The 14510-nt window shown below is 36.9% G+C and overlaps 1 protein-coding gene across 1 annotated transcript in view; it reads left to right on the top strand.

Moving 5' to 3' along the window:
* The window catches only part of FANCL (FA complementation group L), a 50165-nt gene that overhangs the window by 32036 nt on the left and 3619 nt on the right, over positions 1-14510 (top strand). The window contains exons 8-13 of the mRNA XM_060754615.2: positions 4922-5072; positions 7322-7405; positions 9759-9804; positions 9899-9980; positions 11460-11576; positions 13027-13098. Of these exons, the coding sequence (XP_060610598.2) occupies positions 4922-5072; positions 7322-7405; positions 9759-9804; positions 9899-9980; positions 11460-11576; positions 13027-13098 (552 nt within the window). The remainder of the gene's footprint in view (positions 1-4921; positions 5073-7321; positions 7406-9758; positions 9805-9898; positions 9981-11459; positions 11577-13026; positions 13099-14510) is intronic.

A 14510-nucleotide genomic window follows, 5' to 3' on the forward strand; every position in this document is an offset into this window, starting at 1 on the left:
CAAGGGTTTAACTCTTTGCGCCACCAGGGACTCTTCCCCACTTTCTGTAACTACTATATAGCAATGTATACATTCCTTTTTTGTGCAAGTCAAAGGCAGGTTATGAACTATGACAGCATTTACTGATAAGTCAAAAGTCATTCTCGAGAGGCAAAAAGCACCAGCACTACCTCAGCAGGATAACCTCCATGGCTGCGACCATTTTTCCACCCAGGCATTCAAAAAGGTAGAGAGGGAAGCAGTGCTTCTCTTAGGTTCTTCTGGAACATATGGCACCCTTGTCTTTTGCCACTCTGCCATTCATACTGAGCCGTGATGATTTGACCCAAGTTTTTGGGTTTTATGCTTTACTTAAATTTCTAGACTTGTACAAGAGCATATAGGTATTGCTCTCCTTCCCACACTATGTCTACAATATATTAGTTTAGCCAGATCTGATGCTACATATAACAACATTAGGAATCATTCATTATCCTATTCTGTAATTCATTATCCCTTTCTGTTTCCTTATGCTTTGGCTGGAGCACCATTCCTGGCCATGTGGCTCATGTGTCTTGCTGACTTGCTGACTAGAATATATATTGTGAGATTGCCTCCTAAAAATATTCTGTGGTACAGATTGAACATTCCCCTTAATAGAATTCCTAAATTCTCAGAAATTGTCCACAAAGCGTGGTTGAGAAGTGACACCTTTGCTTTCTGATGCATCAGTGTACACAAACTTTGTTTCATGCAAAACAAAAATATAAAATACTAGCTGTCCCCTGCCACGCGTTGCTGTGGCCCAGTCTGGTGATCTGGAAAATAAAGTAATGGTTTCTAATATATGTAATTCCTTTATGGTTGTGGGTAAACAGTATTCCTTGTTGTATCTATGTCAGTGTTGATGTGGAGATTGTCTGGTTTGCCTACTCTGGGACATGCGACATATAATTGTCCTTCTTTAGGGGTCCCTTTCAAATCTATGATACTATATCTGTGTGTGTGAGAATAATTATCTATCTATCTATCTATCTATCTATCTATCTATGGCTGGATGGCTTTTTGTCAGGAGGACTTTGATTACATTTTCTTGCGCTGATGAAGGGAGTTGGATTGGATGGCCTTAAGTATTTTCTATTGGTCATGGGGGTTCTGTGTGGGAAGTTTGTCCCAATTTTGTCGTTTGTGGGGTTCAGAATGTTCTTTGATTGTAGGTGAACTATGGATCCCAGTGACTACAACTCCCAAATTCCAAGGTCTAGTTCCCCAAACTCCATCTGTGTTCATATTTGGGCTTATTGAGTGTTTGTGCCAAATTTGGTCCAGCTCCATCATTGTTTGAGTCCACAGTGCTCTCTGGATGTAGGTGAACTACAACTCCCAAACTCAAGGTCAATGCCCACCAAACCCTTCTAGTGTTGTCTGTTGGTCATGGGAGTTTTGTGTGCCAAGTTTGGTTCAATTCCATCGTTGATGGAGTTCAGAATGCTCTTTGATTGTAGGTGAACTATAAATCCCAGCAACTACAACTCCCAAATGACAAAATCATAAATTTTTTTTGAGTGATGGTCACTCCTTGTGTTGTGAGACATTTTGTTGCCAAATTTGGTGTGATTTCGTTCCATTGGTTCTTTTGTTTTTAAGGTACTCATTATGCACATAGCATATATATATATATATATATATATATATATATATATGTATGTATATATATACACACACACACACACACACATATACAGGGTTAGTCAAAATGAATAGGCCAATAAGAAAATTAATTGTACCCGAATGTATGTTTACTGTAACCAAACCACAGCTACGTAGCGACAGATAAACTTTGTAACGAATGTATGTTTATTGGAGGGGTATACGATTATTATTGGTTACAATAAACATACATTCGTCTAAAATTAATTTTCTTATTGGCCTATTCATTTTGACTAACCCTGTATATATATATATATATATATATATAGAGAGAGAGAGAGAGAGAGAGAGAGAGAGAGATTGCATAAAATTGTCTTCAAGCTATATGTAGAAGGTATATATGAAACATAAATGAAGGTTGTATCTAGACTCTAGTAGTCCCATCTCCAGGATGTCTCATTATTAGGTACAAATATGCAAATACAGATATTCCAAAATCCCTAATAATCAAAACACTTCCTGTTCCAAGCATTCCAGATAAGGGATACTTGACATGTAGTATAATATACTGCTAAAAATTCTACACTGTGAATGTCTGAGATACATGTGTCTGGAAAAATATTAGATGTAATTACATAAAGATGGCTATCATGCATGTCTGTGTGTATATCCACACATGCATACATGTGCATATGGATGGACTGGAGTCTATATATTACTCTGAGTATTCTTAGAACTGAGGAAAAGTCCAAGCATTTCACAAATAAATAAAACCTCAACCTAAAATCATTAAGCAGTATATTTGACACTGAATATCTTGCCGCAGATACAAATGAAAATCATCCAAATAGCTTAAAGGAGAAGTGTTCAGAAATAAACTAGTTGAAGTGTAAAACGGGTGATAAATTCTTTATGATTTGCATGACAAAGTAATGTGGCTGATTTTAAGATAGAGATTCCGATACGCATATGGAAAGTTAGTTGGCAACATCAATGAACCATGCAAATAAGATCAGATGAGCAGTTCACTTTAAGAAAAGATTTGGCCACCTTTTAAGGAATATCATTGAAAAATTGCAATTAGTATTAAAATTAATTGGATTTTAAAATGTATCTGTGGATTCTAATCCCTTGATGTTCCTTTATTTCTACTGAAAATCCTTTGAATTCCCTAAAGATAAAGATAAAAATGATTATTAGAGGATTTATCGGTATGTGATGTAGGGAAATGTGGAAAATCAAAATGGAAAGCAACTGTTGCAAGTACCAGAAAATTATGCTATTAATTTAAGTGTCATCAGAGCACAAAAGATCACATTCCTAGACAGTGTGAAAATTATTAAAATACTGGAAATAATAGTACTTAAGATGAAGATATTATGCTCTAAGATCTGGTTAAGTGACTGACACTATTATATCACTTCAGGTATTATAAAAGTAACAAAATGCTTTTAAAGATAATAAGCGTTACATTTTGAGATTGGCAGTATTCACACTTTTCTGCTTAAGTGCTTTCTCACTTTAATATAATTTAATAACAGTAGTAGAAGAAAAAAAATCCTGCATTTTCTTTCACAAGCTATAGCTCTCTTTTTCAATATTTTTACATACATAAAGCCACACCAAAAAAACTATCTTAGCAATTTTAAACTCTGCAAAACTTTATCAGTGTCTTTCAAAACTATTGAGAATAATGCATTACTCTTAGAGATTAATGCATTACTTGTTTTATATAGGCATTGAATGTTTGCCCGTTGCGTTGGAATCCGCCCTGAGTCCCCACAGAGAGATAGGGCGAGATACAAATACAGTTTTATTATTATTATTACTAGAAAGTTAGTGCTTTAGAAATGAAAACCATTCTTCTTTAAATGAAAGAAAATTAAAAAGGTAAAGGTTTTCCCTTGAAACACGGACCTCTAATCACCTCTCAACAAAAGATTGCTCCAGGCACTGCCAGGCAATCAAATGCTAATCAAGGTAGTTAGTTGAAACATTCACACCTAGCTCCAACAGACAAGAGTCCTTTGTCCCACCCTGGTCATTCCACAGATATATAAACCCCCTTTTTCCTAGTTCCAACAGACCTCACTACCTCTGAGGATGCTTGCCATAGATGCAGGCGAAACGCCAGGAGAAAATGCCTCTAGAACATGGCCATATAGCCCAAAAAAACCTACAACAACCCAGTTTTCCCTTGACATTAAGTCTAGTCAAATCTGACTGGGGGGTGGTGCTCATCTCCATTTCTAAGCTGAAGAACTGGTGTTGTCCGTAGACACTTCCTAGATCATGTGGCCAGCATGACTGCATAAAGTGTTGTTATCTTCCTGGCGAAGTGGTACCTATTGATCACACATTTGAACTGCTAAGTTGGCAGAAGCTGGGGCTCACAGCAAGAGCTCATTCCACCCCGTGGATTCGAACCACTGACCTTCCGGGCAGCAAGTTCTGCTTCTTAGTGGTTCAACCCCCTGCACCACTGTGGCCCCTTAAAATACCTACTCCTAAAATAGCCTGACATTTCTAGTTTCCATGTATAGTATATATATTTAAAGACCTGATAGTGTAAAGTTTTGTGTTACACAAATTCTTCAAAATGCATGTCTGCTGCCAAAAATTTCCAGGATTTCTTAGAATCAATTTTGAATGTGTGTTAAAATTAACAGGAGAGTAACCATACATATCTTCCTGAAATATGAAATTGTATCCTATTCTCATGTTAGTTAGGGGGGAAAGCCCACATTACTGTCAGTGTGGCATATTTTTAGACCTTGTTATTCCATATCCTAATGGTACTTTACTGTGACGGAATTACCGAGATCTTGCTTTGCAGAAGCTAAGGATGCCTCTCTTAATAATTATCAAAGGTGGATTTTTTTTTTGTGGGGAGGGGGGAAATACATTGCATACTAGAACACATTAAATTATGTAATAAGCTGTGTATTTTTTTTTTACTTCTGACTTAAAAATAGCATTGAGAGACATTTAATGTTCTTTTCATGCTTCTAGCAAAACATATTTTGTGGCGGAATTCATTTTTTAATATGAGTTAGAAAAATGAGTCATAATACAGCCAAAGAATACATCCCAGCCAATATGTGGTCCAGTCAGAACTCAAAAAAAGTGTTTCAGGAAGGAAAAAAAAATCAAGATTTTTTTTGCCACATATTTTACAGATAGATTTGTGTTAGTCTTTTAAAAAATTGCAACAGGCCATTATTTCACGATTTTCTATTGCTGTTGGTGAAATTCCTTCTATAAAATTCGTTACAATTTCCTTCTCTCTTAGAGCTCCTTATTAAGCATTCACAGTCAGTTCTTGGCAGCGTTAGAATCGCTGAAGGAGTTTTGGAATGCTCTAGATGAAATTGATGAGAAGACCTGGGTGCTCGAGCCAGAGAAGCCCACACGGAGCGCCACAGCGCGAAGGATTGCGATCGGTAAGAACAAAAGGGACAACCTTGTGTTGGCTGCCTTCAAAAAACACAGAAAGGAAAGGGCTAGAAGTCATTTGTTTTCCTATAAACTGTGTTTACAAATAGAGCACACTGATTAATATTGGCTTAAATTAAATCTGATATGGTTTATAAGTGTAGTATCAATATCATTTCAGAATGCAGTTTTCAAGTTTCTTTCTCTCCTTTCATGTACATTATTCTGTAAACTACTACATATGTATGTGGTTTTCAGTAACAGGGCTGTTATTTAATGTATTAAATTTGCATGTAAATGAAACATTAATTATGAAAGGGGGCAAACATCTAATGGATTAGGTCTTCAGGAAAGCCCTGATCAGGTATTTACTTCCACATATGCTCAGAATCTCTGAAGGGAGGAGTCCCTTATTTCTTTTTCAACACTACCTGTAGCCCAACAACTCATAAGATATAAAGAAACTTTAAGGTTAAAGGTTTTCCCGAGACATTAAGTCCAGTGCTCATCTCCATTTCTTAGCCAAAGAGCTGGCGTTGTCCGTAGACACCTCTAAGGTCATGTGGCCGGCATGACTGCATGGAGCACAGTTACCTTCTTGCCAGAGAGGTCCTTATTGATCTACTCATATTTGCATGTTTCTGAACTGCTAGGTTGGCAGAAGCTGGGGCTAACAGCAGGAGCTCACTCCGCTCCCTGGATTTGAACCTGTAACCTTTCAGTCAGCAAGTTTAGCAGCTCAGCGGTTGAACCCACTGTGCTACCGGGGGCTCCAAAAGAAGCTTTACACATGCATTTGTATGTACTTAAAGAGTTTTCATAATTAGAAACGATGGTATGGAATTCCCATGTTTTTGGAGAATTGTTTAGTGGAACGTACACATAATTATAGAATCATAGAATCAAAGAGTTGGAAGAGACCTCATGGGCCATCCAGTCCAACCCCCTGCCAAGAAGCAGGAATATTGCATTCAAAGCACCCCTGACAGATGGCCATCCAGCCTCTTTTTAAAAGCTTCCAAAGAAGGAGCCTCCACCACACTCCGGGGCAGAGAGTTCCACTGCTGAACGGCTCTCATAGTCAGGAAGTTCTTCCTCATGTTCAGATGGAATCTCCTTTCCTGTTGTTTGAAGCCATTGTTCCACGTCTTAGTCTCCAGGGAAGCAGTAAACAAGCTTGCTCCCTCCTCCTTGTGGCTTTCTCTCACATATTTATACATAGCTATCATATCTCCTCTCAGCCTTCTCTTCTTCAGGCTAAACATGCCCAGCTCCTTAATTCTCCTTTCAGGCCTTCTCAGCAGGGACAAAGACACTGAGGATTAGGCTAATGCAAGTAGCCCTATCCCCCCCCCCCCACCCCCACCCCCCAATATATTATCAGGGATTGTGTATTTGTAGTCTGAAGAATTAGTCAGACCTTTGTGTCTCTGAAATTACTGGGACTAGTAAAGTCATTGTGGTTTCATTAGGACTACTGTGCTTCTCTTTGATTCCAAACTTCTGTTTTTCTTGGTTCTCTTGTGTTTACTCCTCTTGCTCAATAAATAATATCTTTTCTAAGATGGAACCCTTCAACCACAATTTCTGTGACTGCTTGTTTTAAAAAGTAACAAGAATGGATATTTGATTGATTAGGGATATTTTATTAAAAGATAAAAAGTAGGTTTTTATTTGATTAATTTGATTAATCTCAACAACAAATCAGCTAAGCATGGCAAGATGAATTAATAATGTGCTTTAAATATATAATCATATTGATAAGTTGAAAGTATGATGAAGGTAAAAGGACTAGAAAACTTGGAAGGTTTTTATTTCCTACGGACGTAAAAAGATGAAGAAAATTCTGGGTCTCACTGAAATTACAATGGGTAATTGTGCTAGCAGGACTGCTGACCTAAAGGCCAGTGGTTCAAATCTAGGGAGCGGCGTGAGCTCCCATCTGTCAGCTCCAACTTCTCATACGGGAAAATGAGAGAAGCCTCCCACAAGTTAGTAAAATATCCGAAAGTCCCCTGGGCAACATCCTTGTAGACAGCCAATTCTCTCACATCAGAAGTGACTTTCCGTTTCTCAAGACTCTCCTGACATTAAAAAACAAAACAAAAATTGAAATTATAGGAACAGTGTTTTGGATATAAAACTTGGCCTACTTTAGCTCTTGCATATTATGCTTCTATTCAGTGTCTGAAGTTTAGATAAGTGAGAATGAAGCCATATTTATTTTCTAATCTATTCATTTATATGTATTTTTCAGGAAATAATGTTTCAATTAATATTGAGGTAGATCCCAGACATCCAACCATGATTCCTGAGTGTTATTTTCTTGGAGCAGACCATGGTAGGATGACTTTTACTTTTATTTTGTTCAACATAATACTTATTCTGTAGCAGCATATCTCATGTTATGCCTGCTTAAGAGTAATGTAAGTCAAGTATACTTGGTTCAGACAAACCAGGCTAAAAATGTATTAGTGAACTAAATTTTTAGAAAAGTGTTTGTGTACCTTTCTCAGAAAGTCATTGAGGGTTTGATATGTTTCTGAACAATTTTGTACCGTTTAACATGTCGGCATTCTGATCTAAAAGATGCATTTAAATTCAGTAGCTGAAAAACCGCACCTTTTCCTTAGTGTGTGGCATGCCAGTTTTCATACCATTATAATAGCTGCAGGAAAAACTGGGGTTTATGAGTTATATGATTGTTACTCCCAAATTTCCACTCTTCCACCCAATCTGGATCATACTATGAGTGACAGATAACTGTACCCTTTTCTTATATGGTAAACCCAGTAGATTCTTGTTTTGATTCTATTCCAGACAAAGCTTTTCTCCTTTGGCATCATCCTCAACACATTTTTCTTGATCTTATAAAGCAGTGGTTCTCAAACTTATTGTGACCAGGGACCACTTGATCAGGGACCACTTTGACCAGGGACCACCCTGCAACATTAGTACCAAGACAGTTACGAATCGGTTTTTGCTTAACTTCAGATTTGATTTGGTTATTTGGGGTGCTGATTCAGAAAATTGCATTGGATAGACCATATCAGCTCTAGTTTCTGATACAGAACATATGCCATCAAGTAGTTGCCATCTGCTCGCCCACAGAAACCCATTCAGATAAGCTTTCCAACTCTGTGATTCTATGATTCTATTATTCTGTATCATAGAATCATAGAATCAAAGAGTTGGAAGAGACCTCATGGGCCCTCCAGTCCAACCCCCTGCCAAGAAGCATTCAAATCACCCCTGACAGATGGCCATCCAGCCTCTGTTTAAAAGCTTCCAAAGAAGGAGCCTCCACCACACGCTGGGGCACTGCTGAACAGCTCTCACAGTCAGGAAGTTCTTCCTCATGTTCAGATGGAATCTCCTTTCTTGTAGTTTGAAGCCATTGTTTTGCGCCCTAGTCTCCTGGGAAGCAGAAAACAAGCTTGCTCCCTCATCCCTGTGGCTTCCTCTCACATATTTATACATGGCTATCATATCTCCTCTCATCCTTCTCTTCTTCAGGCTAAATAATCCAGATTATTTAATAATCTAGAGCTGATGGGGTAGTAGTAATCTTTTGTGGGCAGTCAACCTCTCCCCTCCCAACATCCCCATTGCCTCAACATTATGAGAGGGTTTTGCGAGACCAGTTGCTCTTGTTGCTGCGTAATGTTGAGGCAACGGTGTAGTAATGGTGAGGCCGTGGACCATATTTTCGTTCTTGTGGACCACTGGTGGTCCATGGACCACAGGTTGGAAACCACTGTTATAAAGAAGTGTGTTCAAAGAGTACATCTGCATAAGCTCTGCTGATATATCTTGGCCTGATGGTATCCCCAAAGGCAGTAACATCTTTTGTGTGTCTCCAGATGCCTTGCTTTTTTACAGTTATGGCTACATCCTATGGAATCTGGGGCACTTGAAGTTCTAGAATTCTTTGGCTCATAATTCCAAATATCTCTTCATAAGCTGCAGTTCATGGGATTCCATAGTGTGGAACCATGTCAGCAATTGCATGCTCTGGAAACTGGCAAACCAATATGTGGAAACGTCCGGTGTGGACAATGGTAACTGCAACTTACTTTCAGAATAATAATAATAATAATAATAATAATAATAATAATTTATTTGTAGGCCACCCTATCTCCCCGAAGGGATTATGGGCGGTTTCCAAAACATATGGCAAACATTCAGTGCCTACAAATAACATATAAACAAATTACATCAAAATGAAATACATTAAACAACATACACACAACCTAACTGCAAACTTAGGTACCAAATAAATTAAGCAAAAACTACAACTTAAATATACAAATTAAAAATAAAACAGAATGACTGGAGATGTTATAAGTGCATATGGTGAAGGACTTTGATTTCAGGTTGAATTTGGGGATGTGGTAGCTAACTTTGCTAGTAGATGCATAGAATTTCTTTCATTGCAGTTTTTTTCCCTTAAAACTTGATAGTGCCAACATGGTTGAGTCTCATTGTATTGTGACTTACCAAGCATATATCTTGCCTAGGCAACTCTAAGGTGTACATATCATACGATTTTTCTGGGACTGAAAATGTGACTCGTTCAGTGACCGAGCAAATAAAACTTTAGTAGCAATCCTTCATTGACAAACATCAGAGTCAGTCCACAAATTCTCCTTAGTAAAATTGTGAAATTCGTGTACACATTTGTTTGTTTTCAGTGGTAAATCCCTTGAAAATCAAGCTGAACAGCAACATACACTTATGGTAAGGGTATTTTTTAAATAGATTTTTTGATTGATAACTTGATTAAGGCTTGACACTATTATTTTCCTTTCTCTCCCCCCCCCCCCCCTTCCAGGGATCCAGAAGTCAGTTTATTACAAAATTTGAAAGAGATTTTAGAAATCGATTTTCCATCTCGGGAAGCTCTAGAAAAATCTGTAAGTTGCTCTATGGTTATATTCTCTTCATAATGTTTGGCAGAAGTCAGCACTTGCTATTTTTTTTCTTTAAAAGGATGGAGGTGGATATGGATTAAATATATAAAAATGATTTTGTGGAAAACTAAGAAAAAATACCCTTCTAGGGAGGCATTTTAAAATTGAGAGTGAGCTTAAACTAAACACTGCTATTTTGTCGTTTTGATATTCTCATATTTCCTAACTATAAAATTCATTCCACACAGATGTTCTCAATATTTCTGAACAGATATAATTAAGGAAACACGTTTGTCCATTTGTCCTGCTACAGGAATATTGCTAGATTTGTGCAGCGAATGATAAATTGCCTGCTTAGTTCTGTCACTTGATTAAAGACGTTTTATCAATTAAGAGTACTAATCAGTTCAGTTTGTACACAAGTAAAACAATAGTTTTAATAGCGGGAAAGCGTGCTTCCCTTGTTTTTAGATGGTGTGTACAGATATAAATGACACATGCCATCTGAGAAGAGGCATTCCCTTTTGTGTAAATGGAAAATACGAAGCAGCATGTAGATCTTGTAAGTACTTGTATTAAAAGTTGTACAGTTAATTAGGGTGGCTTCAGCCACTGATTGGTTTGGTTTAAACTTCGATAAGCTGTCATAAAAGGGCTCATTTATTAACAAAATAACCACAAGCTCAGTTTTTAAAATGGAAAGTGTGGGGCATGTTAAGGCATTTTAACGATAAATACATTGTATTGTCAAAGGCTTTCATGGCCGGAATCACTGGGTTGTTGTAAGTTTTTTTCGGGCTGTATGCCCATGGTCTAGAGGCATTCTCTCCTGACGTTTTCACCTGCATCTATGGCAAACATCCTCAGAGGTAGTGAGGTCTGTTGGAACTAGGAAAAAGGGTTTATATATCTGTGGAATGACCAGGGTGGGACAAAGGACTCTTGTCTGCTGGAGCTAGGTGTGAATTTTATTTGAGAACACAGAAGTGCTGGACCACTCTCACAACCACCATGTCAGACTACACAGATAAGCCATTGAAATACACAAGCATGTGGACAATTTCAACAGAAAGGAGGAAAGCAAGAAAATGAACAAAATCTGGCTACCAGTGTTAAAAAACTCTAAAATTAGAACAGCACAACAACAGAGAGGAAACAAACAAGGACATCTAATCACCTCTCAACAAAAGTTTGCTCTAGGCACTGTCAATCCATTATATGCTAATCACGGTGGTCAGTTGAAACATTCACACCTAGCTCCAGCAGACAAGAGTCCTTTGTCTCACCCTGGTCATTCCACAGATATATAAGCCCTTTTTCCTAGTTCCAACAGACCTCACTACCCCTGATGATGCTTGCCATAGATGCAGGCGAAACGTCAGGAGAGAATGCCTCTAGACCATGGCCATATAGCCCGAAGAAACCTACAACAACCTGATAAATACATTGCTTCTGATAGAGCTGCATTCTGTATTTTTAAAGGAATTTTCCATGGACTGTGGGATCTGCTATGCTTATCGTCTTGATGGAGCTATTCCAGACCAAATCTGCAATGATTCCCGCTGTGGCCAGTCTTTCCATCAAGCTTGTTTATATGAGGTAAACTAATCTGTCCAATGTCCAGTTGCATATACATCCCAGTGTTTATATATGCTTCAATCTACATAGATTATGTAACTAAAAACTGGCCCAAGTGCTTAAAAATTACATAGTTCAAGAAAGATTTTTTAAATACATACCGTATATACTCAAGTATAAATTGACCTGAATATAAACCAAGGGACCTAATTTTATCACAGAAAACTGGGAAAACATATGGACTCATGTATAAGCCGAGGGTGGGAAATGCAGCAGTTACTGGTAAATTTCAAAATAAAAATAGATACCAATAAAATTACATTAATTGAGGCATCAGTAGGTTAAATGTTTTTGAATATTTACATAAAACTGTAATTAAAGATAAGACTGTCCAACTCTGATTAAACCATTATTCAAATCTTCTTCAATGTAAATGTGCTTACATCCTATAATCATAGAGCAAAATAATGAATGGAATAATAACAGTAATAATAAAGTAAAATAATAAATGTAATAATATCAATAATAAATAGAGTAAAATAATAAATGTAATAACAATAATAAGGTAAAATAATAAATGTGATAACAATTGAGTAAAATAATAAATGTAATAGTAATAAATAGGGTAAAATAATAAATGCAATAATAATAATAATAATAATAATAATAAATAGAGTAAAATAATAAATGTAACAAAAATATTAATAAGAGTTAAAATAATAAATAACTTTGAGGTAGGTTTTTTCAGCCTAAAATAAGGGCTGAAAAACTCAGCTTATAATCGGGTATATAGGGTATATGTTATTCGAAAATCCTAAATAGTACTGCATCTTTCTACTTGCTTGCCATGCCATTCCTTCCTCATTCATAGTTTTACTAAAATGAAATTGTTTTGTCTTCTAAAATAGATATTTTTGTAAAATCTGTTTTTGGTTTGAAGTGTTAGACTTATTTATTCACTTAATCCTCATTGATGGAGGGAAATGATGCTGGGTGTGATTATAAAATAGTCAATTGCTTTGTGTCCCAATTACAAGACCAGAAGTAATTGATAGTGATGGATAGCCTTAGACTGAACTGTTTTAATTGCTTTTTTATCTTTTAATGGTACTTTATCTGTTTAAGTGTAGTTCTAAATCATTTTAATATTGTCAATAGTTAATCTCAATTTAATGTTCACTTTTTTGGACATTTTTACCTCTCCTTTTTTTAAAACTGTACCTTGAGCCCCAATTTTGGGAGACAGGTCGGAGGGAAATAAATAATAACAATATCCTTGCATTATCCCAAGGAACAACAATGTTGTGCTTATCTCATTTAATTCATAGTACTGTTATCTACTGACTTGCAATAAAGATGTCACAAAGTAGTCTACGTAATAAACATTTGAAATAGTACTAAGCATCACAATTACATTCCCATGACTGATGTTCAGATGTATATGAAAATAAAACCATGTGTTTCTCTGCAGTGGCTGCGTGGGCTCCCGTCTAGTCGGCAAAGTTTTAATGTCATATTTGGTGAATGTCCCTATTGCAACAAGGTGAGGAACAATGTCACTACACAATAATAGGATTAGTAGGCCTGGGTAACAACGGAAAAAATTGTTTCTAAAATCGATTCGGTTTTTGGGGTTTTTTGCGTTTCGATATTTAAAAGAATTCCGAATTTTTTTTTAAAAAAAGTTCGATATTTACGAAATTTCGTAAATGGTGAAAAAATTACAAAACAATAACGAAACAATAACGAATCGATTCGTTAATGGCGGACACGACCGCGCAATACGCTAAAAAACCTCCAAATGGGACAGGGGGAACTTCTGAAGCTTCCCTCTTCCTCTGTTGTTGACTGTTGGTGTGATATTATAATTTTTTTTCACTAATTAAACAAAAAAACAACTATAAAACTTGCCCCAGACATGCGGAAATAATAACGAAACGACCTCAAACCAATAACAAAACGAATACATAACGAAATACGAAGCATCTACAAAACGAATTGAAAAATTCGTTTCATTTTTAAGCTGCTCCAGAATGGTTCGTTATCGCTTCGTTAACCAAAAATTAAAAAAAAAACGAATTTTTAACGAATTACGAATTAACGAAACGAAACCGCCCAGCCCTAAGGATTAGGTGTGTTAAAAGTTCCTGGCAGGGACCCTGTCCAGTAATTATGATGTTAGTGTAAAACATTGTTACACTACTTAAATTTTGCAGTTTTGCACCATCACAATGACTGAAAGTACCCTTGAAAGCCATGTACCTTTTAAGCCATGTAGCTCCCCACATCAATATAATTTTCCAAGCTGTTGCAGAGCAAGAATGGTAAGAACACATTAAGTTTTTCCCAGTAGCGAGGTGTGATGTGACATCACTAAATGCTCCACTTCCTAGCACCTCATATCTTCCTTTGGAAAGGCTGCATGGCTTTACATATAGGGCTCATTTTCTCTGGATTGGTAAGAGAAGGAATCCACAGGAATCAGCCTATCACTGCCCAGGACAGGCAGGGAAGATGCCATCATCAAACCAAATGTTTTCAGGCATTTGCTTCTCAGTTCTTTCCCTGCCCAGAGCAGAATTCTTCATATCTCATCTCCTTCTTTGTTGTCATTTATGTTTTGGGTCATCTCCTATGATCTTACTTCTAATTTTTTTCACCTTGGTCTTTGATTCTTTGTACTTCACACATTTATTTTTCATCAATGAAAAACAAGCATCTCTTTCAGCCCGTTTCTTTTATTTCTGTGGTTTGCCTTTGAGAACTGTCACTATCTGTTTCTGTGTGATGCTCTTTGGGCTATTCTCACAAAGCTGATGATAGTGTTAGTCGCTCATAAAAACTTGCATTCTTATTTCAACGATATATTGTTCAAGTGTGTTCAGATGCCACAAAACTTGAACATCACTCTCATAACTTCAGGAGCATTGTTTCTTAATGAACTTCTAGAAAAGT

This window comes from Anolis sagrei, chromosome 1, assembly GCF_037176765.1.
Source record: "Anolis sagrei isolate rAnoSag1 chromosome 1, rAnoSag1.mat, whole genome shotgun sequence".
NCBI classification, from domain to species: domain Eukaryota; kingdom Metazoa; phylum Chordata; class Lepidosauria; order Squamata; family Dactyloidae; genus Anolis; species Anolis sagrei.